The 16510-nt window shown below is 47.4% G+C and overlaps 7 protein-coding genes across 7 annotated transcripts; 3 read left to right on the top strand and 4 right to left on the bottom strand.

Annotated features, from left to right (window-relative positions):
* Nucleotides 1-690: 690 nt before the first annotated feature.
* Nucleotides 691-3154, top strand: TRUGW13939_03669 (uncharacterized protein; the record flags this gene model as incomplete). Its single annotated transcript, XM_035486849.1, has 10 exons — nucleotides 691-833; nucleotides 888-921; nucleotides 975-1046; nucleotides 1097-1190; nucleotides 1242-1641; nucleotides 1688-1722; nucleotides 1773-1897; nucleotides 1944-2120; nucleotides 2169-2217; nucleotides 2268-3154. 10 exons carry the CDS (start codon nucleotides 691-693, stop codon nucleotides 3152-3154), a joined length of 2016 nt encoding a protein of 671 aa, XP_035342742.1.
* Nucleotides 3155-3361: 207 nt separating this feature from the next.
* Nucleotides 3362-4066, bottom strand: TRUGW13939_03670 (uncharacterized protein; the record flags this gene model as incomplete). Its single annotated transcript, XM_035486850.1, has 1 exon — nucleotides 3362-4066. The coding sequence occupies one exon, from the start codon at nucleotides 4064-4066 to the stop codon at nucleotides 3362-3364; it is 705 nt and encodes a 234-aa protein (XP_035342743.1).
* A 1073-nt stretch (nucleotides 4067-5139) lies between these two features.
* Nucleotides 5140-6246, bottom strand: TRUGW13939_03671 (uncharacterized protein; the record flags this gene model as incomplete). Its single annotated transcript, XM_035486851.1, has 2 exons — nucleotides 5140-6039; nucleotides 6100-6246. The coding sequence occupies 2 exons, from the start codon at nucleotides 6244-6246 to the stop codon at nucleotides 5140-5142; spliced, it is 1047 nt and encodes a 348-aa protein (XP_035342744.1).
* A 716-nt stretch (nucleotides 6247-6962) lies between these two features.
* On the top strand, nucleotides 6963-7459 carry TRUGW13939_03672 (uncharacterized protein; the record flags this gene model as incomplete). The annotated part of the gene is made up of 3 exons (XM_035486852.1): nucleotides 6963-6984; nucleotides 7046-7275; nucleotides 7331-7459. The coding sequence occupies 3 exons, from the start codon at nucleotides 6963-6965 to the stop codon at nucleotides 7457-7459; spliced, it is 381 nt and encodes a 126-aa protein (XP_035342745.1).
* A 310-nt stretch (nucleotides 7460-7769) lies between these two features.
* Nucleotides 7770-10895, bottom strand: TRUGW13939_03673 (uncharacterized protein; the record flags this gene model as incomplete). Its single annotated transcript, XM_035486853.1, has 5 exons — nucleotides 7770-7774; nucleotides 7822-9087; nucleotides 9150-9242; nucleotides 9295-10254; nucleotides 10331-10895. The coding sequence occupies 5 exons, from the start codon at nucleotides 10893-10895 to the stop codon at nucleotides 7770-7772; spliced, it is 2889 nt and encodes a 962-aa protein (XP_035342746.1).
* Nucleotides 10896-11204: 309 nt separating this feature from the next.
* On the top strand, nucleotides 11205-12088 carry TRUGW13939_03674 (uncharacterized protein; the record flags this gene model as incomplete). Its single annotated transcript, XM_035486854.1, has 2 exons — nucleotides 11205-11484; nucleotides 11562-12088. 2 exons carry the CDS (start codon nucleotides 11205-11207, stop codon nucleotides 12086-12088), a joined length of 807 nt encoding a protein of 268 aa, XP_035342747.1.
* Nucleotides 12089-12476: 388 nt separating this feature from the next.
* Nucleotides 12477-14648, bottom strand: TRUGW13939_03675 (uncharacterized protein; the record flags this gene model as incomplete). The annotated part of the gene is made up of 1 exon (XM_035486855.1): nucleotides 12477-14648. The coding sequence occupies one exon, from the start codon at nucleotides 14646-14648 to the stop codon at nucleotides 12477-12479; it is 2172 nt and encodes a 723-aa protein (XP_035342748.1).
* Nucleotides 14649-16510: the final 1862 nt, after the last annotated feature.

A 16510-nucleotide genomic window follows, 5' to 3' on the forward strand; every position in this document is an offset into this window, starting at 1 on the left:
GACATTTCGAAGCCAGCCAGCTGAAATGCAAATATCTGTACAATGTGTCGTCGGCTAAAGCACCGAAGAAGCCCGAAACCCCGCTTGAGGCTGTGGGGAAGTCGGCTGCGTTCCTTGTCTATTTCCCCGCACCTTGCCGGCACCTGGGGCAAATGCGTGCATGGCGACAGCTTGTAGCAATAATAGACATGGATGCAGGGACTGGCTGTGTTGGTGGCGGCTTGATATTGATATCTTTTGTAGTAGATGTCCCCTGTCTAGGACTCGAGAAGGAGAAACTGAAACAACACCATTAATGTTTGTTGGAGAACCCATGTTTATTTTGTTCTCTTTTCCTTTTCCTTTCTTTACTATTATTTAGTATTACTGCCCTTGTTTGTATATATCCGTGCCAATGACATGCAGCCAAGACGAAAGGCGGAAAACACCCATCGGGGAGGAGCTGAGAGCAGCAAAACCCAGTCGGCAACTGCCCCGTCTCTATTCACTTGTCAAATATCCTACAAAAAGAGAGCATTATTCCCATCCTACCTACAGTTAAAATATAAGACTAGCGACTATCGTGGCCTTATTGATACGTATTTACGCTGCTTTCCCCGCGCTTGTCTCTGTTCAGTCCCCAGATAGGCGGGGTGTTTGTTTATATCCATACAAGCTTTTGATACCACGTTATTGTAAACCCCAACGACAATGGTTCCTCCACCCGCAGATTCACACGTCGATGTCCTCATCGTCGGTGCTGGCCCGGCAGGGCTGATGGCTGCTACCTGGATGAGCCGATGTGGAATCAAGACTCGCATCGTTGATAAAAGAGGCACCAAGATTTTCAATGGGTAGGCCACACTCAACTCTCCTTCTTTTTTGTTGCGAGAGACTAACAGGACTAGACAAGCCGATGGTCTGCAATGCCGAACGCTCGAAGTAAGCTGTTCCTCCCCAACATTGTCTGGGGCAAAGCTAATTATATCTTGAAGATTTTTGACAGTTTTGATTTTGGACATCGAGCCTGGCGCGAGGCTAACCACATGCTCGAAGTCTGTCTATGGGTAAGTAGTCCTGCATGTATCTAGCAGACAAAGCTAAATTAAATTGCCAGAATCCGGACGAGCAAGGGGTTTTGCGTCGATCTGATCGGGTTGCTGATACTCCTTCGGGTCTTAGTCGCTTCACAGAGGTGGTACTACACCAAGGTATGTCTATATACTCATTTCTCTACCCATTGATCTAACAGTCTGGTATAGGTCGCATTGAGCGTTTCTTTTTGGACTCTCTGAAAGAGCATTCTGACATCACAGTTGAACGAGGCGTGCTACCAGAAAGCATTACTCTTGATGACGTTGATGCTTACGACAGGAAGGCATACCCCATCACCGTCAAACTCCAGCATCTCACTGAGGAGGAAGCAATCCCGGCAGAGAGCAAGGTCCACTCCAACGGGTCAGACGTACAGAACGGACTCTTCAGAAGCAACCTTGCCAAAGACGACACGGAAGGTATCATCAATGCAGCAAAGAAAAACCCGAGGGCAGGATCGCTTGAAACAGTCAAAGCAAAATACGTCATTGGCTGTGACGGTGCGCATTCCTGGGTTCGCCGTCAGTTGGGATTTGCAATGGAGGGTGAACAGACGGATTATATCTGGTTAGATCAGACCCATCCAACAAAGTACAAGTCTAACAGAGCATAGGGGCGTTTTGGACATTATTCCCGTCACAGATTTTCGTAAGTAAAGCCTGGGTATTATACTAAGGATATTTATTAACCATGTTTAGCCGACATTCGAATGAGGTGCGCAATTCACTCGGAAAATTCGGGCAGTGTCATGGTCATTCCACGCGAGAACAAGCTGGTTCGGCTTTATATCCAATTAACAACGACAGAAAAAGGAGAAGCACAGGTAGTATATCTTTATCCCAGAAAGAGTTGTTGACTAACAGAAACAGTATGACCGGTCACAGATCACTCCTGAGATGATTCTCAAGAGCGCCCAAAAAATCATGGCGCCTTACAAGATCGAGTATACGTACTGTGATTGGTGGACAGCTTATCAAATTGGGCAGCGTGTCGGTTCCAAGTTCTCCAAAAATGAAAGGATCTTTCTCGCAGGCGATGCGGTCCATGTAAGTGCTAGTTCTGTTTGTATGTTTACTTCCTGCTGACTTTAGTAGACACACTCGCCCAAAGCTGGCCAGGGTATGAATGTTAGCATGCAAGACAGTAAGTTCTCTAATTCCATTGCGGCTCATCAAATCTAACATTGTTCATAGCATACAATCTGGGCTGGAAAGTGGCCCTCGTTGCCAAAGGCATCTGCGATCCTTCAATCCTCAAAACATACCAGTCAGAACGACGAAAGATTGCGCAGGATTTGATTGACTTTGACCACAAATTCTCACGACTGTTTTCCGGACGACCGGCTAAGAATATCCTTGACGAAGAGGGTATTAGCATGACGGAATTCAAGGATACCTTCAAGAAAGCGCAGTTGTTCACTAGTGGGATCGGAGTCGATTATGGCACCAGCATGATAGTAGCCAAGGAAGGGGATAGCACAGCCCAGGGCGACGGAACAAACGTGAGCGGAAAGAAGACGCAAGTCGCTGGGAAACAGTCCCTATCATCCGTGATCAAGATTGGCACGCGCATGCCCAGCTTCCAGGTCATAAACCAGGCCGACGCTCGGCCATGGCAATTTCAAGAGATCCTGAAAAGTGACGGCCGCTGGCGCATAATCGTCTTTGCTGGGAATATCAAAGACCCCCAGCAGTCTGCTCGTGTCCATGCACTCGGCGAGACACTCTCTCAGTCAGAGTCATTCCTCCGTCGTTGCACTCCGGCAGAAGCTCCAATTGACTCTATCGTCGAGGTCCTCACAATTCACTCTGCCCCTCGACAAGAAGTTGAATTGAGCGACTTTCATGAAGCTTTTCATCCATTCCAAAAAGGAATCGGCTGGGATTATTGGAAGATTTACGTCGACGACATGTCTTACCATGAAGGCCATGGTCAAGCGTATAAAAACTACGATGTCGATCCGGAAAAGGGCTGCATAGTTGTCCTGCGGCCAGACATGTATGTGTCGTGGATGGGAGATTTGGAGGACACGGTCGATATGCAGAATTTCTTTGAGGGGTTTTTGCTTTCTGTCAATTAATGATAGGGTCAATGGATATTAGCTTTGCCCAGACATTGTTAGGGAACAGCTCACTTCGAGTGTTTGCCATGCGTTTCTATCAATTAATGTAAATGATTATAAGAAAAAGTGTTTCTAGAATATTATTACTGCATTACAAGACACGATATTATGGGCTTAAAAAAATAAACAATCTTATTTTTAATTTGAAGACGTGTATGAAAACAGCTAATGATATTGTTCTTCTTGTTGTTGTTCTTCATGTTGTTGTTGTTGTTGTTGTTGCTGCTTGGCCACCTCTTCATAGAATAAGTCTCTCGCTTTTTTCAAAACTGGAATCAGTCGACGCCGATTCAAAAGCCCATAAGAGCGTTGAAAGAGTTTCTCCACCCCAAGAGTAAGGAACTGCCAATCAATCTCAACATTATCCTTCATCAAGTCATCCAGTTCAAATATCAGGTCTTTTGGCAATCGTTTAGACCAGTAAGTGTTTGAAAGGACCCATCCAAAAGCTCGGAGTAATTTAGGAATGTCCTTATAATCCAATAGATCTATAATCATCCACTGAATCTCACAAGGAAAAATAGAAGAGACGGCTGTATGCTTTATGTCAAAGAATATCGGCCGTAGTTCGGGAGCCTCAGAAGCCAGCTTTTCTATGCCTGGACGCTGGACACTTTCCTCAACTAATGCGTGGAGAGGAAGGATTTTAACCGGGTCATGTTTGACTATAGGGTTCTTGTGCCACAAAAGATCTTCTCGCAGAAAATCATAGCAAGCGGTCCCCTTAGTCTTACCATCTAAACCAATCCACCTTTCCTGAAATATATTTAGCAGAATTTCGAGGTTATTCTCAGCATCATAGCCAAAGAATCTCTCAATTAGCTCCCAACAACGAGCGTGGAGCTGATGTGCCCGTGGATATCCAACCATCGATATGGCTGTCTCAATCGCCACAAACTTGCACGATCGACCTCCCAGGCAAGGGAATCCTAGAACTGCTAGGTTTTTGTCCTTGGGAACTATGACTTTCATGCCTTGGCCATTCTGCCCAATTCTTCTAGATTGTAAAGAGGACGATTACCATCCAAAGTAACCATGACTAATTTTTTTTCTTGTTAGCATTTCTCAACCCTATCTATTCAGTCCTCACTTTGGTGTAAGGCGACAGGTGTATCTGAACTTACTAGTACGAACAAAGTTTCCCCATACTTCGTGGTTTCTGAAAACAATCTTGCTAAAATCCTCAGCGCTACACCTAATTCTCCATGAGAGTCCCTTTGGTACACGTCTCCCATTAGCCAAAATAGTATCCCGATCTGCAGATAGCGCTGCCCCACAAATGTAGCATAGTAGGGTGTCACATTCAAGTATAGCGTTGTTCATTTTCACTATATTTTTCTCCCTCCTTGGATGTTTTATAGTCGAATAAATATTTCCCGTGATGTCAGGTAGAGAAATGAGAAGATGGACTTGTGAGGAATTGTATGAATTTAAATAAATAATAACTCTAACTGCATGCAGTGTATCCTTGTTAAATATCGTCATTATTAATCGAGTATACGGAACTTTTGATTATATCAATCTCTTGTCAACGGTTCCACTGGGTCGAATTAACTATAAAATGTCACTTACCCGGAACACGGGTACTGTTGGAACCAGAACAACAGTCTCCACTGGGCATTGAGAATAATAAATGCTGATTCTAAATAAATTTAAATTACACTTCACGTGAACAGGGCGCTCGTAGCCTAGAAAAGGTTTACCGATTGTGATAATCAAGGCCATAAAACGTATCTTTGACGACGATTCTCTGCGAAAGATCACATATCTACCATACTCTCATTTAAAACGGGAGGGAACCGCAATACGTTATTAATTAGCCTACAGGCTTTTGGTACAGGCACCCCCGTTTTGAAGCTTTTATGGATTTTTGTTTTTTGTCAATTAATGATAACTATTTGATGCGAAATGATTGGTTCTATTCTTAAAAAAAAAAAAAAAACTCAACTATGGCCTCCCCTCCCTCTCCCTCTCCCTCCTCTACCCCCTCTGAAGGATTTTGGATTCTTCTTGGCTGCCAAGTTCTCTGGCAGTTCTTGAACGATGTTTCCATCCTCCCACAAAACACCAAGACCAGCTTTCCTTTCCACGACCAGATCAAAAAACTCCACAGGGACGGACTTGCCAGCTGTCTGATCTGTATCCCCCGAAACCATTCCCTCACTAAGAATAACACCATTCTCACTCCTATAAAAGGGGCAACCAGCCTGCAACGCCTTGCGCAAATTGACATATATCAGAATCTCGGCGTCGGACCGCATCCCGGAAATGACATTTTGGTTTTGTTTTGTTGCCGGCAATTTGGCCGGTGGCGCGTCTCGTCCATTAGGAAAAATCTCATCGATTGTGGGCCCAATCGCGAAATGCACTTGGGCTCTGTTCATGGCCTGCAACCCGCCTGAAGCAAGAATCAGCGGCCATGCGCCGTGATACGTGCCGTGCACTACTGTATCGGGAAGTGACACGGCGGTAGCAGACTTGTCGTTGCTGTTTTCGACGTCCCCATCGAGAGTCAGTTTCTCGAGAAAAAGAGTTGTGTCAACGCATTTCATGCTATGGCCCTGGGTCGCGCGAATCAGGAAATGCGAGGCGTCGCCATCTTTAACCGAAAGCGCGTGTACCGTTGCGTTTTTTTGCTTTTCTTCGGATGCTGCTGTGGTGAATGCCAGTTTTTCTTCTTTTCTTTCTTCTTCTTCTTGTTGGGTTTTAGTTTTGTCACTCTCTGTTTCTGTATTTGTAGCAGGAATGTAGAGCAGTGAAAAGCGCTGTTTGTCGGAGCTAGATACTGATTCTAGGATTTCCGCGAGTGTGACCTTGAGAGGCTTGATTTTGCGTGCTTCGAGCTGGATGTTTTTGGTTAGTTGGATGTAAATATGCAGAGAAGAAAAAAAAAAGAAACGTACAAGATCAGCTACATTCACATATCCCTCTTTGCTAATCTTCAAATTCTCTCGATCCGCCGAGTGCCGTAGAAGATGTGATAGGGCTTTGGAGAGCACAACCTCGCGGGGCATTTGCTTGCCTCTGCCACTGCCTCCCTGGCGAGACATGTTGCGAGAGAGTTGAAAAGAAGGGGGAAATCCGAAAGTCTTTTTTTGATAGTGTGTTTGCTTTTAAGAATTTTCGAAGTGAAATATTCAGACGACTGTAGCTGGTCGAATTTATACAACAAACGGATGTCGTGTGTGCTCACAATGACTCACAGAATGTAAATCTTCCGGCCAGCTGAGAAAAGCCCGTGGGGAAAGGTACCTTCAATGAGTAATCAATAGCTGCCTAGAAGAAAAATAAGTGCAAAAGTACATGTAAGAAGCGCGCAAATAGTCGGTTAGTGCATGCAGTGTTTCAAGGTTGTTTTCTTCTAGAATCGAAGTTGGTGGATGGTGGGGAAGAATTTCCACATCTGGATAGGGGACCCACCAGTTCTAGGAGTACGACAGGGTAATACGTTGAAATGAGATGATGGGGGAGGGAATTTCTGCTTCATTTGTACATATTAATGAACTCGATTGAAATCTTGGGTAATTTATTCTGCCTATTCCCTCTCTCAACTCTGGTGAGCTGATCGACACAATTCACGCGCTAACCGTTTACGGAAGCAGAACGCTAGCCATAAACAGCTAGATCATGGAAACTCAAAAAAATATCACTAGCGATAAACCTTTTATCTTTCGTCGTTGGATTTTCTTCCTTCCAACAAACAACTTTTCATCCCACAAATCACCATTGCAAATAGGCAGTGATCCTTTGTCGTGAGCCCATAATCATGTCTGGAGAAACCAACGCTGGTAAGTTTTTTACCGATATTCACAACTCCTGTCAAAAAAGGTCATCACTGACATCTCCTAGCCTGGCCCATCGCCGACGAGGCCTTGACCCAAAACATCCTCGATCTCATCCAGCAGGCGACTCACTACCGCCAGATCAAAAAAGGTGCAAATGAAGCAACAAAAACTCTAAACAGAGGAACGTCAGAACTCATCGTGCTCGCTGCCGACACCAGTCCTCTGGCGATCTTGTTGCACTTGCCTTTGCTCGCCGAGGATAAGAATACGCCTTATGTTTATGTTCCAAGCAAGGTATGAAGATCCTCTCTCTCTCTCTCTTTTTGCAAAAGCTAACGAGGTTTTCTAGCTCGCTCTCGGTAGGGCCACCGGTGTCTCGCGCCCTGTGATCGCCGCCAGCATCACCACCAACGAAGCAAGTGACCTCGCGGGCCAGATTCGTTCGATCAAGGACCAGGTTGAGAGATTGATGATTTAGAGGCTAGCTGGGTGGATGGACTGGTCTTTTTTTAAAATTGCCAGTCCAGTCGAAGAAGATATATAATCCTCATATTGGACTAGATACTTCAATGACAATTCTCGAGACTTGATTACAACTTCGTAGCTGCACTACTTGATAATAATAAAACAAACAGCAGAATATCAGAGCCATCTGATGCATAATATCACTGCTATGTATTCGAAACAAAACCAATGGGTATAATACTCGTACAACATCAACCAACCAAACTCTCCCAAAAAAAAACTACCGATCACAAATACAACTGCACTCTGCCACCGGACAAACCCTATGCTTCGTAAACCACCCCTTGGCATGATTTGCATGAAATCCGTGGTTACAATTAATGCAAAACACAACAAACCTTCGCACAAGATCATCTTCAGACGGTCTGCGAAGATCTGGTTTGCTGTCACTGTTCTTCTCATCCTCCTTGGCATCTGCGAGGATGGCAGCTCTGGACATTGGGTCGGGAGAGCCGAGCCACAGTGAGCACACGCCGCAACGCGGCATGTGACGGAAACATCGCGGACAAACAGTACCGGACATGAGGATCGGGCCCTGGGCGCCTTGGTAGGATAGACTGGTCGTCGTGGACGAGGTGTTGCTGTGCAGCATGTCACTGGCGGTAGTAGACGCCGACGCTGATCCGCCACCGCCGGTTGTAGATGCTGTAGACGATGAAATAGGGTCAACCTGGCTAAGAGGACGCGTGCAGTAGTTGCAGGTCAAGCTGACTTGTTGAGGTGCAGGGGCAATCAATCGTCGTCCGTCCCAGGTGACGGCGAACCGCCGCGACCCAACGTCAAATCGAGTCCGTTCAAGCTGCAGCTTCCACGAGTTGATCTGGCGGCGATATGTCTCGCGCCACGCTCGGAATTTGGCCTTGCCCGGTTCATCGTCGATATAGCGAGGCACTGTGTGGCTCATGGCCAGGACCGGGGTTTGAACATCGTCGAATTTGCGGATATATGACTGGAAAAGATCAAGAGCAGAGTGGCGCAGCCCCGTGAGTACGATTCCTTCGATATCCCCCTGTCGGATGGCCTCAGCCTTTGTTTCTCGCAGGTAGACCGTGAGGTCGTCATCAGGTAGCCAGCGAAGTGCGACCTCGACACGGTATTTTAGGGGAAGCGTGGTCTCTGCCAACACTGAATCCCAACTCGCTTTACTGACCAGCGCGAGAATTGCCCTGGCATAAGGGTCTGTAAGCTCCGTCGCAATTTCCTCACAAGTAGCCTCCCAGTCAGGGTCAGTATGCTGGCCTTTTCCCCCAGCCACAATAGCCATTGCCAAAAGTTTGTGACCTTGGGTGGGTTCGTTTTTGCGCAGAGCGTGAAAGGCGATTTTCGCCTCGTTCTGGAAAATGGCCAGAGCTGCTGCCTTTGTATGTTGTCTTTGGCTGACAAGTCTATTAACAACTTCTACCAAATCCTCTTGAGTCTCGATGGCGCCGCAGATGTGAAGACTCAGTTGGCGATGTTCCCAGAAGTCTGTTTTGCATCCTTTTCCTTCAGGAAGCCCCAGTTGCTGAACCAGATCCTTGACCATTTGGTCAGGATCCAAGGCCGTTTTGCTCAACTTTTTATTGTTGCCGTTTACGATCCCTGCTCTTGGTGTTAAAAGCTGTATCCAGAAAATGCATGAACACGTAATGTTAATGGCATACCTATTTCTCCAAACCATACGTCACAAACACCAAGATAACTCATGTCAAACCGGTTAACAATCATTGACATGTTTGCCGATGCCTCTCGGGAGTCTAAAATTGTCAGCTCGCCAAGTATTGTGTGACGTATACAAGTATAACGTACGTTTAACCCAAGCCCAAAACTCTTGTAGATCTGGATCATCGGCCACCACTTGCTGGTTCTTCTCTTCGTTAAACAGATACCCCTCCTTGCACCGAGCCTGAGCCATATTCAGATAAGTCAGAGCATCAGAAGCATGGAGACGGGTGCCGGGGCTTCCAAGAAACAACGCATGCTCTCTACTATCCCGACTCGACAGACATTTTGCTTGTCCTTGCTCGTCATCGTCTTCTTGTTGCTTAACAGCCGCCTGAGCTTCACTCCGGAGAGACCGAAGAACATCTGATATTTTCCCATTCTGTGGCCGAGGGTTCAAGGTCTCGAAATCACAGTACGTTTGTGATATACCCCGGACAAGCGTATTTTGAGACGAGAGCCGAATTGGAGGCGCGGACGGCTGCACAGTGGCAATTTCCACCTCCCCGTTACCCAAAAGCGTCAGTGCGCTGGGTTCGTTGGACTGGCTCATGTTCAAAAAATCAAAGGACACGATCCTTGAGGATTTCGTGGTACCTCTGGTCTTATGCTCGAAAGAGTGGCGAATGTCCCGCACGTTTTTGGTGTATATTTGTTCCGGATAGCTGGCCAATGAGCCCTCACCGAGGGTTTCATCTACAGAATGACGGTTTTCCTCTGAGAGATACTCCTTGGCAATGTCAAACATTTTGAACTGGCCATTGCTCGACAGCAGTCCCAGAGAGCCTCGCTTGGTTCTGGAGAAACGCAGACTCCAGATTGAGCCACTATCGATGGTGTTTTTCAGCTCTAGACTGGGTCCTGCCTGGCCTGTTTCAGTGGTGCCTGGGCCAGAGGCTAGACGGGGGCCCATGCGCCTATCCCAGATGGACACCACGGGCTCCGAAGCTGACGAGCATGAAGCTAAATAGTTCTCATCCAGCCAGTCTATTGCGGTGTTGTGGACGCATCTGGTTGGGAATGAAAGAAAAGCCTGCGAAGAGTTGTCTGCTCATTTTTTTTTTTTTAGTACAACTCCATACATACATGCATATATATCGAAAGAATATAAAGTGAAACGCACCTCTCAAATCAAACAGCTTGAGAAACTGCCCCTTGACACCAGCGACCAAGGTATCCGGCTGATCTCTGTAGAATTTGATACTGGTGATAGGATCTGAGCTCAACTTTCTGAGCGGCTCAGCCCCTTGCCTGTCATGCGCAAGACCTCCGCGAGAATTGCCCGTCATGATGCGATGGTTGACATCCCAGACGTTCAGACAAACATCATTACGAACTTTATCCAGCCCACCAGCCAGCAAGCCATGCGAACTGAAAGCGACCGAGTTACAGTAACGCTGGTTGCGAATCGGAAAGGACCATGACTCCTGCGAATCTCCCTCCATGCGCAGGATGTTCACTTCGCCAGAGGACTGACCGACAGCGATGAGCGACTCATCGGCAGTCGACCAATCAAAGGCGCGAAAGCCGGGGACTCGGACATGCGTGCTGAGTACATCGTACTCGAGACCTTTGCCGTCAAACGAGGTGACTTGGCAGAGCTTGAAGGACTTGCCCGTCACGTCCACGTACAGAAAGCGCTGGTCCTGGGTGGTCGACGAGGGCGACCAGCGGATGGCCGTTTCCATGGTGTGGTGGTTCAGTACCAAAGACTAACGAGTCCAATTGTCCAGGCTGGTGGAATGCAGCTGACACATTCTTCTCTGTTTCACACGACTTCTCTGCTGTTGTAAGAGAGAGCGTGGGCTCTCGTAGACTCTTCTATGGCGATAGATGTATCGTTAACCAACTGCCCGATGCGGTGATGGGCTGACGTCGGGCCGGCTAATGATCCGCCTCGCCTAGACTTGCCGCGATTAACCATCTTTTTTTTTTTTTTTAACAATCCTCTTCTCATTGTTCATTCCACTTTCAATCCAACAACAAGAACCAAAAAAATGGCTTCAAGGGAAACCTCAACTCGCTTCCATCCCTACAAAAAAACTAAACCCACAACCACTACTTCACGCGAACCAGCCTCTGGTCTGTCCATCAACGACCTAAAACGGCGCATCCGCGATGTCAAACGCCTGCTCGGTCGCCATGCAGATTTGAGCCCCGAAGCTCGCATTGTGCAGGAACGTGCTCTAGCCGGGTATGAAAAGGATCTCAAAGATGAGACGGGGCGTCGGCAGCGGTCGGAGATGATCAAGAGGTATCATTTTGTTCGATTTCTGGGTAAGACCTTGACTTCTTGAAAAAAAAAAAAAAAAAAAAAAAAAGCACGTTTAGCTTATATATAATTTGTGTCATAGATCGAAAAACAGCAACCAAAGAACTCCGTCGACTCACGCAGAAACAAAAAACCATGGAGGAAGAAGAAAATGACAAAAAGGGCTCGGCTCTCCAAGCAATCAAGAACAGAATCCACATCGCCCAGATCAACGTCAACTACACAATCTACTACCCTCTCTCCGAAAAATACATTTCACTATATCCACAAGACAAAAAGAAAAAGACTTCTGCCACGAGTGAAGACGAAGACCAAGACGGCAGCGACAGTGACGAGCTTCCCGCAAAATCTGGAGTGGGCAAGAACGAGAAACCTCCGCTATGGGCCATTGTCGAGAAATGCACGGCCAATGGCACGCTCGACAAACTGCGAAACGGGAAGCTCAATATTGGGTTTGATGGGAAACCGAAATCGGCAGCAGCAGAGAAAAGAAGCGATGGGTTGCCTTCTTCTTCGCAGACAACCAGGGAAAAGGCTGCATCTATAAAGGCTCAAAAATACGAGAATGAAGATGGTGACGACAGTGATGGAGGGTTTTTCGAAACCTGAACTGAATATTATTTCTCAGCATCCATACGTCTATACTAGCATAGCAATGTGTTTTACCATGAATTACTATAGCAAATGATACCCCAGTCCGTTTATGACACGCGACTATAAAGAGCAGGATTCAATTCATGCTGTCTAGCCACATCGTCATTCTGAAATGAAACAATTCCAAACTAAAATACCAGCGCCAAAGCCGTCTATAAGATGCCAAAAGATAACCGCTGAAGATAAATACCAAACCCATATATATATATGTCACGTGGGTGCTGTACACATGTAGTCATGTACTCGCTGCGCCTTCAAGACGCCACAATTGCTCATCCAACGAGACAATAAACAAACCAAAAACCGCGTCTGCTCCATCCCACAGAAAAAGAAAAGTCGACAATCACATCACCGTGCAACCACCACTTCGAGCGCGACGCCTTCGACCAACGAATGGCCCCAGGCTGTCATCGTCGTCATCATCGATGTTGTAAATCCTCTCTGCATCACGGGCACGACGCCTGCGTCGTCTGGCTCCAGCTCCGCCAGTACCGGCCTCCTCTGCCGCCATCATGTAGTCCGCCCACTTTCGGGCGAGGTTGTTTGCCGATGTAAGAGATCCGCGAAGCACGCGTTTGTTGTGCTCGTCAACGGTCATTTGCCATCCATAAAAGCATTTGAGGTGGATGATTTCCTTGGGGTATTTCAAAACCGGCATTATGGGAGAGAGTGGGGACTGAGAACTGCTTGGTGTTGGGGTTTCATCACTCCCCTCGCCTGACTCTCTGACCGTCACTACTGTGGAGGAACTTTTCAATGCGCGAGGCAGGTAGGAGTTGCTGGATAGCACTTCGCGAACACCAGCCCAGGTCACATTGATGCAGTCGAATGCCACTATATGCAGTCCGACCTGGGGAAGATCAGTCCCGTACCCACGCCTGCGGACCCGGTAGCTGGCTTCAATGAGAGACAAATCAGAAATCCGGGTGTTGTCCATCTCAACATATCTCAAACGGGGGCAGCTCTTCAATATGGCAAGCATGCCATAATCACCCAGGGCTTCACAGAAGCTGACACTGAGATGTTCCAGACGCTCCGCACAGGGTGATTTTGCCAGTTCAATCAAGAGGGCGTTTGTTATTTTGTCAAGATCCTCGAGCTCAACATGTGTCAATTTTGGTGTGGTTTGGACGACCTCCATGATGGAGTCATCGGTTAATTCCGTACACTGTGAAAGCTGAAGACCTTCCAACAACGGCACATTGCGGACGAGACACCGAATGCCGTCGTCGGTAAGATTGGCACAGTTGTGGAGATCTAGATGCTTGAGGATCCGTGGAGGGACAATGGGCTGGTCGGTCAATAGGTCAATCTCGGGCTCTTTGCCATGTATCAGCACTTTCAAACTTTCATCGGTAACGTCTGTTCGATGTATCACAAGTCTTTCGAGGGAGTTCCTCTCGAAAAGCAATTGCATAAAATCCTCATTGTCGAATCCTGAAATTTCACCGGCTTGCAAGTCCCTGAGCCTTGGGCAAGATTCAATCACTCGTTTCAAACCTTTAGTATCAACATGAGAACACCAGGATACGTTCAACGTGTCCAACCGCGGACACGATTGAGCGATAATTTTCATGGCGGAATTGGTCACGCTAGACAATCCCGACATGTTGACGTACTCTAGGCGAGGGTTTCGAAGGAGGAAATAATGAATGGCAGTCTTGTCGATGCGACAGCCCTCCAAAGAAAAGTTCACCACATTGCGGCAGGCATCGGAAATCTTCTCGCCGTCTGACAGCCATTTTTCTCTGAGCTGTACACAACCCCGAAGATTGAGATCTCTGATAAAAGGACCGGCCGACGTGATGAGCTTGAGAAGGGCATCGCTTGAGATCTTGGTGTAATATTCTGCGGTATCAATCCGAGACCACAACTGGCCATCAAAACATTTCTGGTGCCAAGCTTTGGACACTAAAGAGCATCTGACAATCTCCGTTGGCGTCAGGTAGCTCAAGACAGACATCTGGATCTCATAAGGCATGTCTTGCCAGAAGTTAATGGAGCTCTTGACCTCTTGGGTCACTTGCTGGGCGTCTGTCGCAGTTGTCTGATCTATCTCCTCCAACCCGGACTCGGAAGATTGTCGCAGCATACTCCTAGAGGCAGAGCGCACATCCGCCGGCAATGGGACACTCGTCTGCGGTCCATTCTGGAGAGCTTCAATGGTGCGAATACGAACGCTGCCGGGGGACGGAGCGGCGGTCGATGGAGGCGAGTTGGTACCCAGGGCACCATAAATCTGTGAGGGTGACGAGGCACTGGGATCTGCCCAGCACTGAGCGGGCGAGAGGGAGACACAGGACAGAGACGCCTTGCCGTCTCTTTGATAGCCGGCCGAGTGAGACCGGGCCCGTCTTGTTAGCGACGGGCTGGAAGAGATGCGCTGTAAATTCTGCAACAGCCTATGGCGTCCCTTTAGCCTGGGGGCTTGATCCAATGGAACCTGGCCCGAGATCGAAGTCGGGGATGCCATGCCCGAGGAGGGCAAAATCTCATCTGATCCGACGGCGGCCATGACGGAATGGGGGGGGTTGTATGGCCAGCAACAAACAAAAGTCCAATTGTATATCAAACGGCTGATATATGGTATATATCCCGCGCACGCGCAAGACAGAAAACAGTTACCGTCCAGTTACGCAGTGTGGAAGCACGGCGGCAATCCCGGAATATCCGCTTTAGATATTCATGACCGAATGGGTAGTTATCGGGGAAACGAACGAGACAGGATAGAAAAAGAGAAGCGAACAGATTTGACGATATAGTAAGTAGCCCGCTAGGAAGACAGAGAGGGAGAGAGAGGTGGAAAGAAGATAGCAGCAAACGGGCCGAAGACGAGAGGGACTGAATCGAGGCGAGGCGAGCGCTGAGAGGCTGAGACCAGACTCCGGGTGGGCTGCGCGACGATTCGTCCGGGGCGGGCGGACCGTGGTTCGGGTTTTGTTTTTTGGGGGGTAAGCGTTGGCTGGAGTACGTACCGGTCAACGGGGCATTAGACGTAGAGAGGACGAGGACGAGGATGAGGATGAGGATGATGAGATAAAAACGGATGAGGGGAGAGGAGGGGAGAAGAACAAGGCGAGAGGGAAGAACAAGAACCAAGAGCCACGAGCAAGGCTCTTAAGAGGCAAGAGGGGAAGGAGCGTACCCGGCCTCAGCCAGCGCCAGAGCCAGAGCCAGAGCCATAATCGTAGTACGCACAATCAAGTGATTCGTAACGGCCGCTCCACTCCTGCTCTGGTGTGGCTTTTTTCCCCCGCCGAACGAAGGCTTATCGATACCGTTATCGATAACTAGCTTTGGTACTAACTGAAGATGGCGTGACGCTCGAGAGAGTCTCGTGAGGACATTGGATTTGGCGATCGCACCGCTCGATAACACCATTCCGTCACTTGCAAGTCGTCTGAGCCGGTCATCTGGTCGCTCGCCGATAGCTGTGATGTCTGTCGGTGACTAGTAGTACATAGGACATTACATGTACTCCCGTATGATTTATCTCCTGATCTAAAAAACAAGGTACAACTAATTTCTGACCTGTGGCTTAAGACTTTCTCTAAAGTTGGCGGGTACGACATACTATCGATAGCCCGCGACGATAGTACAATGATACAGTAAAACCTAGGATTAAGCATAACCTTATATTAAGCATAAGAACACTGTGTCAAAATTGATTTCCTATACAAATATGCTTATTACCTCATTTCAGAGATCATCCTTATTTTTTTTTACTTCTCCTATACAAATATGCTTAATATAGCACTACTTAAAGCCTTATTTATCCTAGTCAGAATTACAACGTATTATCTGAAGGTGGAGATGAGGTTATTCGCATAGGCTTAACCGACTGCACCGTCGTGGCTATAGTAGATTGGAAGGAAAACCCGATATAAGACCTGCAGGCGGCAGTCTCGTCAATTTGGGTGGTTTTTATGGGTTGTGTGGTTTTATATTAAATTAATTTGACCTCAGTAGGGGTGGTTTTCATATGAAAATATATATATATATAAAACACCCGACCTTAGGCATATCCTCATATTAAGCATAAGAATTCGGTGTCAGAATTATATGCTTAATCCTAGGCTTTACTATAGATAGAAATGGTGCAGTCTTGCGCCAATCTTGGTCTATTTTTCTTATCGATTGCAGGTGGGGGAGTACATTCATGTTTCTACTCTCTGTTTGTTTAATTCTGCCCCAGTGTGGAGCCTAGCGTGAAAACGGTTTCATCCCGTATTATACTCATTACTAGTGTATGTTTGGTACATACTCTTACAATCCCACTAGTGGCCGGTCCGACATTGGCAGTGAACAATGTCATCCAGAGGAAAGCAATGGATTTCTCGTTCGAAAGAGCTTTTACTTATTTACTTGTCTATATCC

Source organism: Talaromyces rugulosus, chromosome II (genome assembly GCF_013368755.1).
Source record: "Talaromyces rugulosus chromosome II, complete sequence".
Classification (NCBI taxonomy): Eukaryota; Fungi; Ascomycota; class Eurotiomycetes; order Eurotiales; family Trichocomaceae; genus Talaromyces; species Talaromyces rugulosus.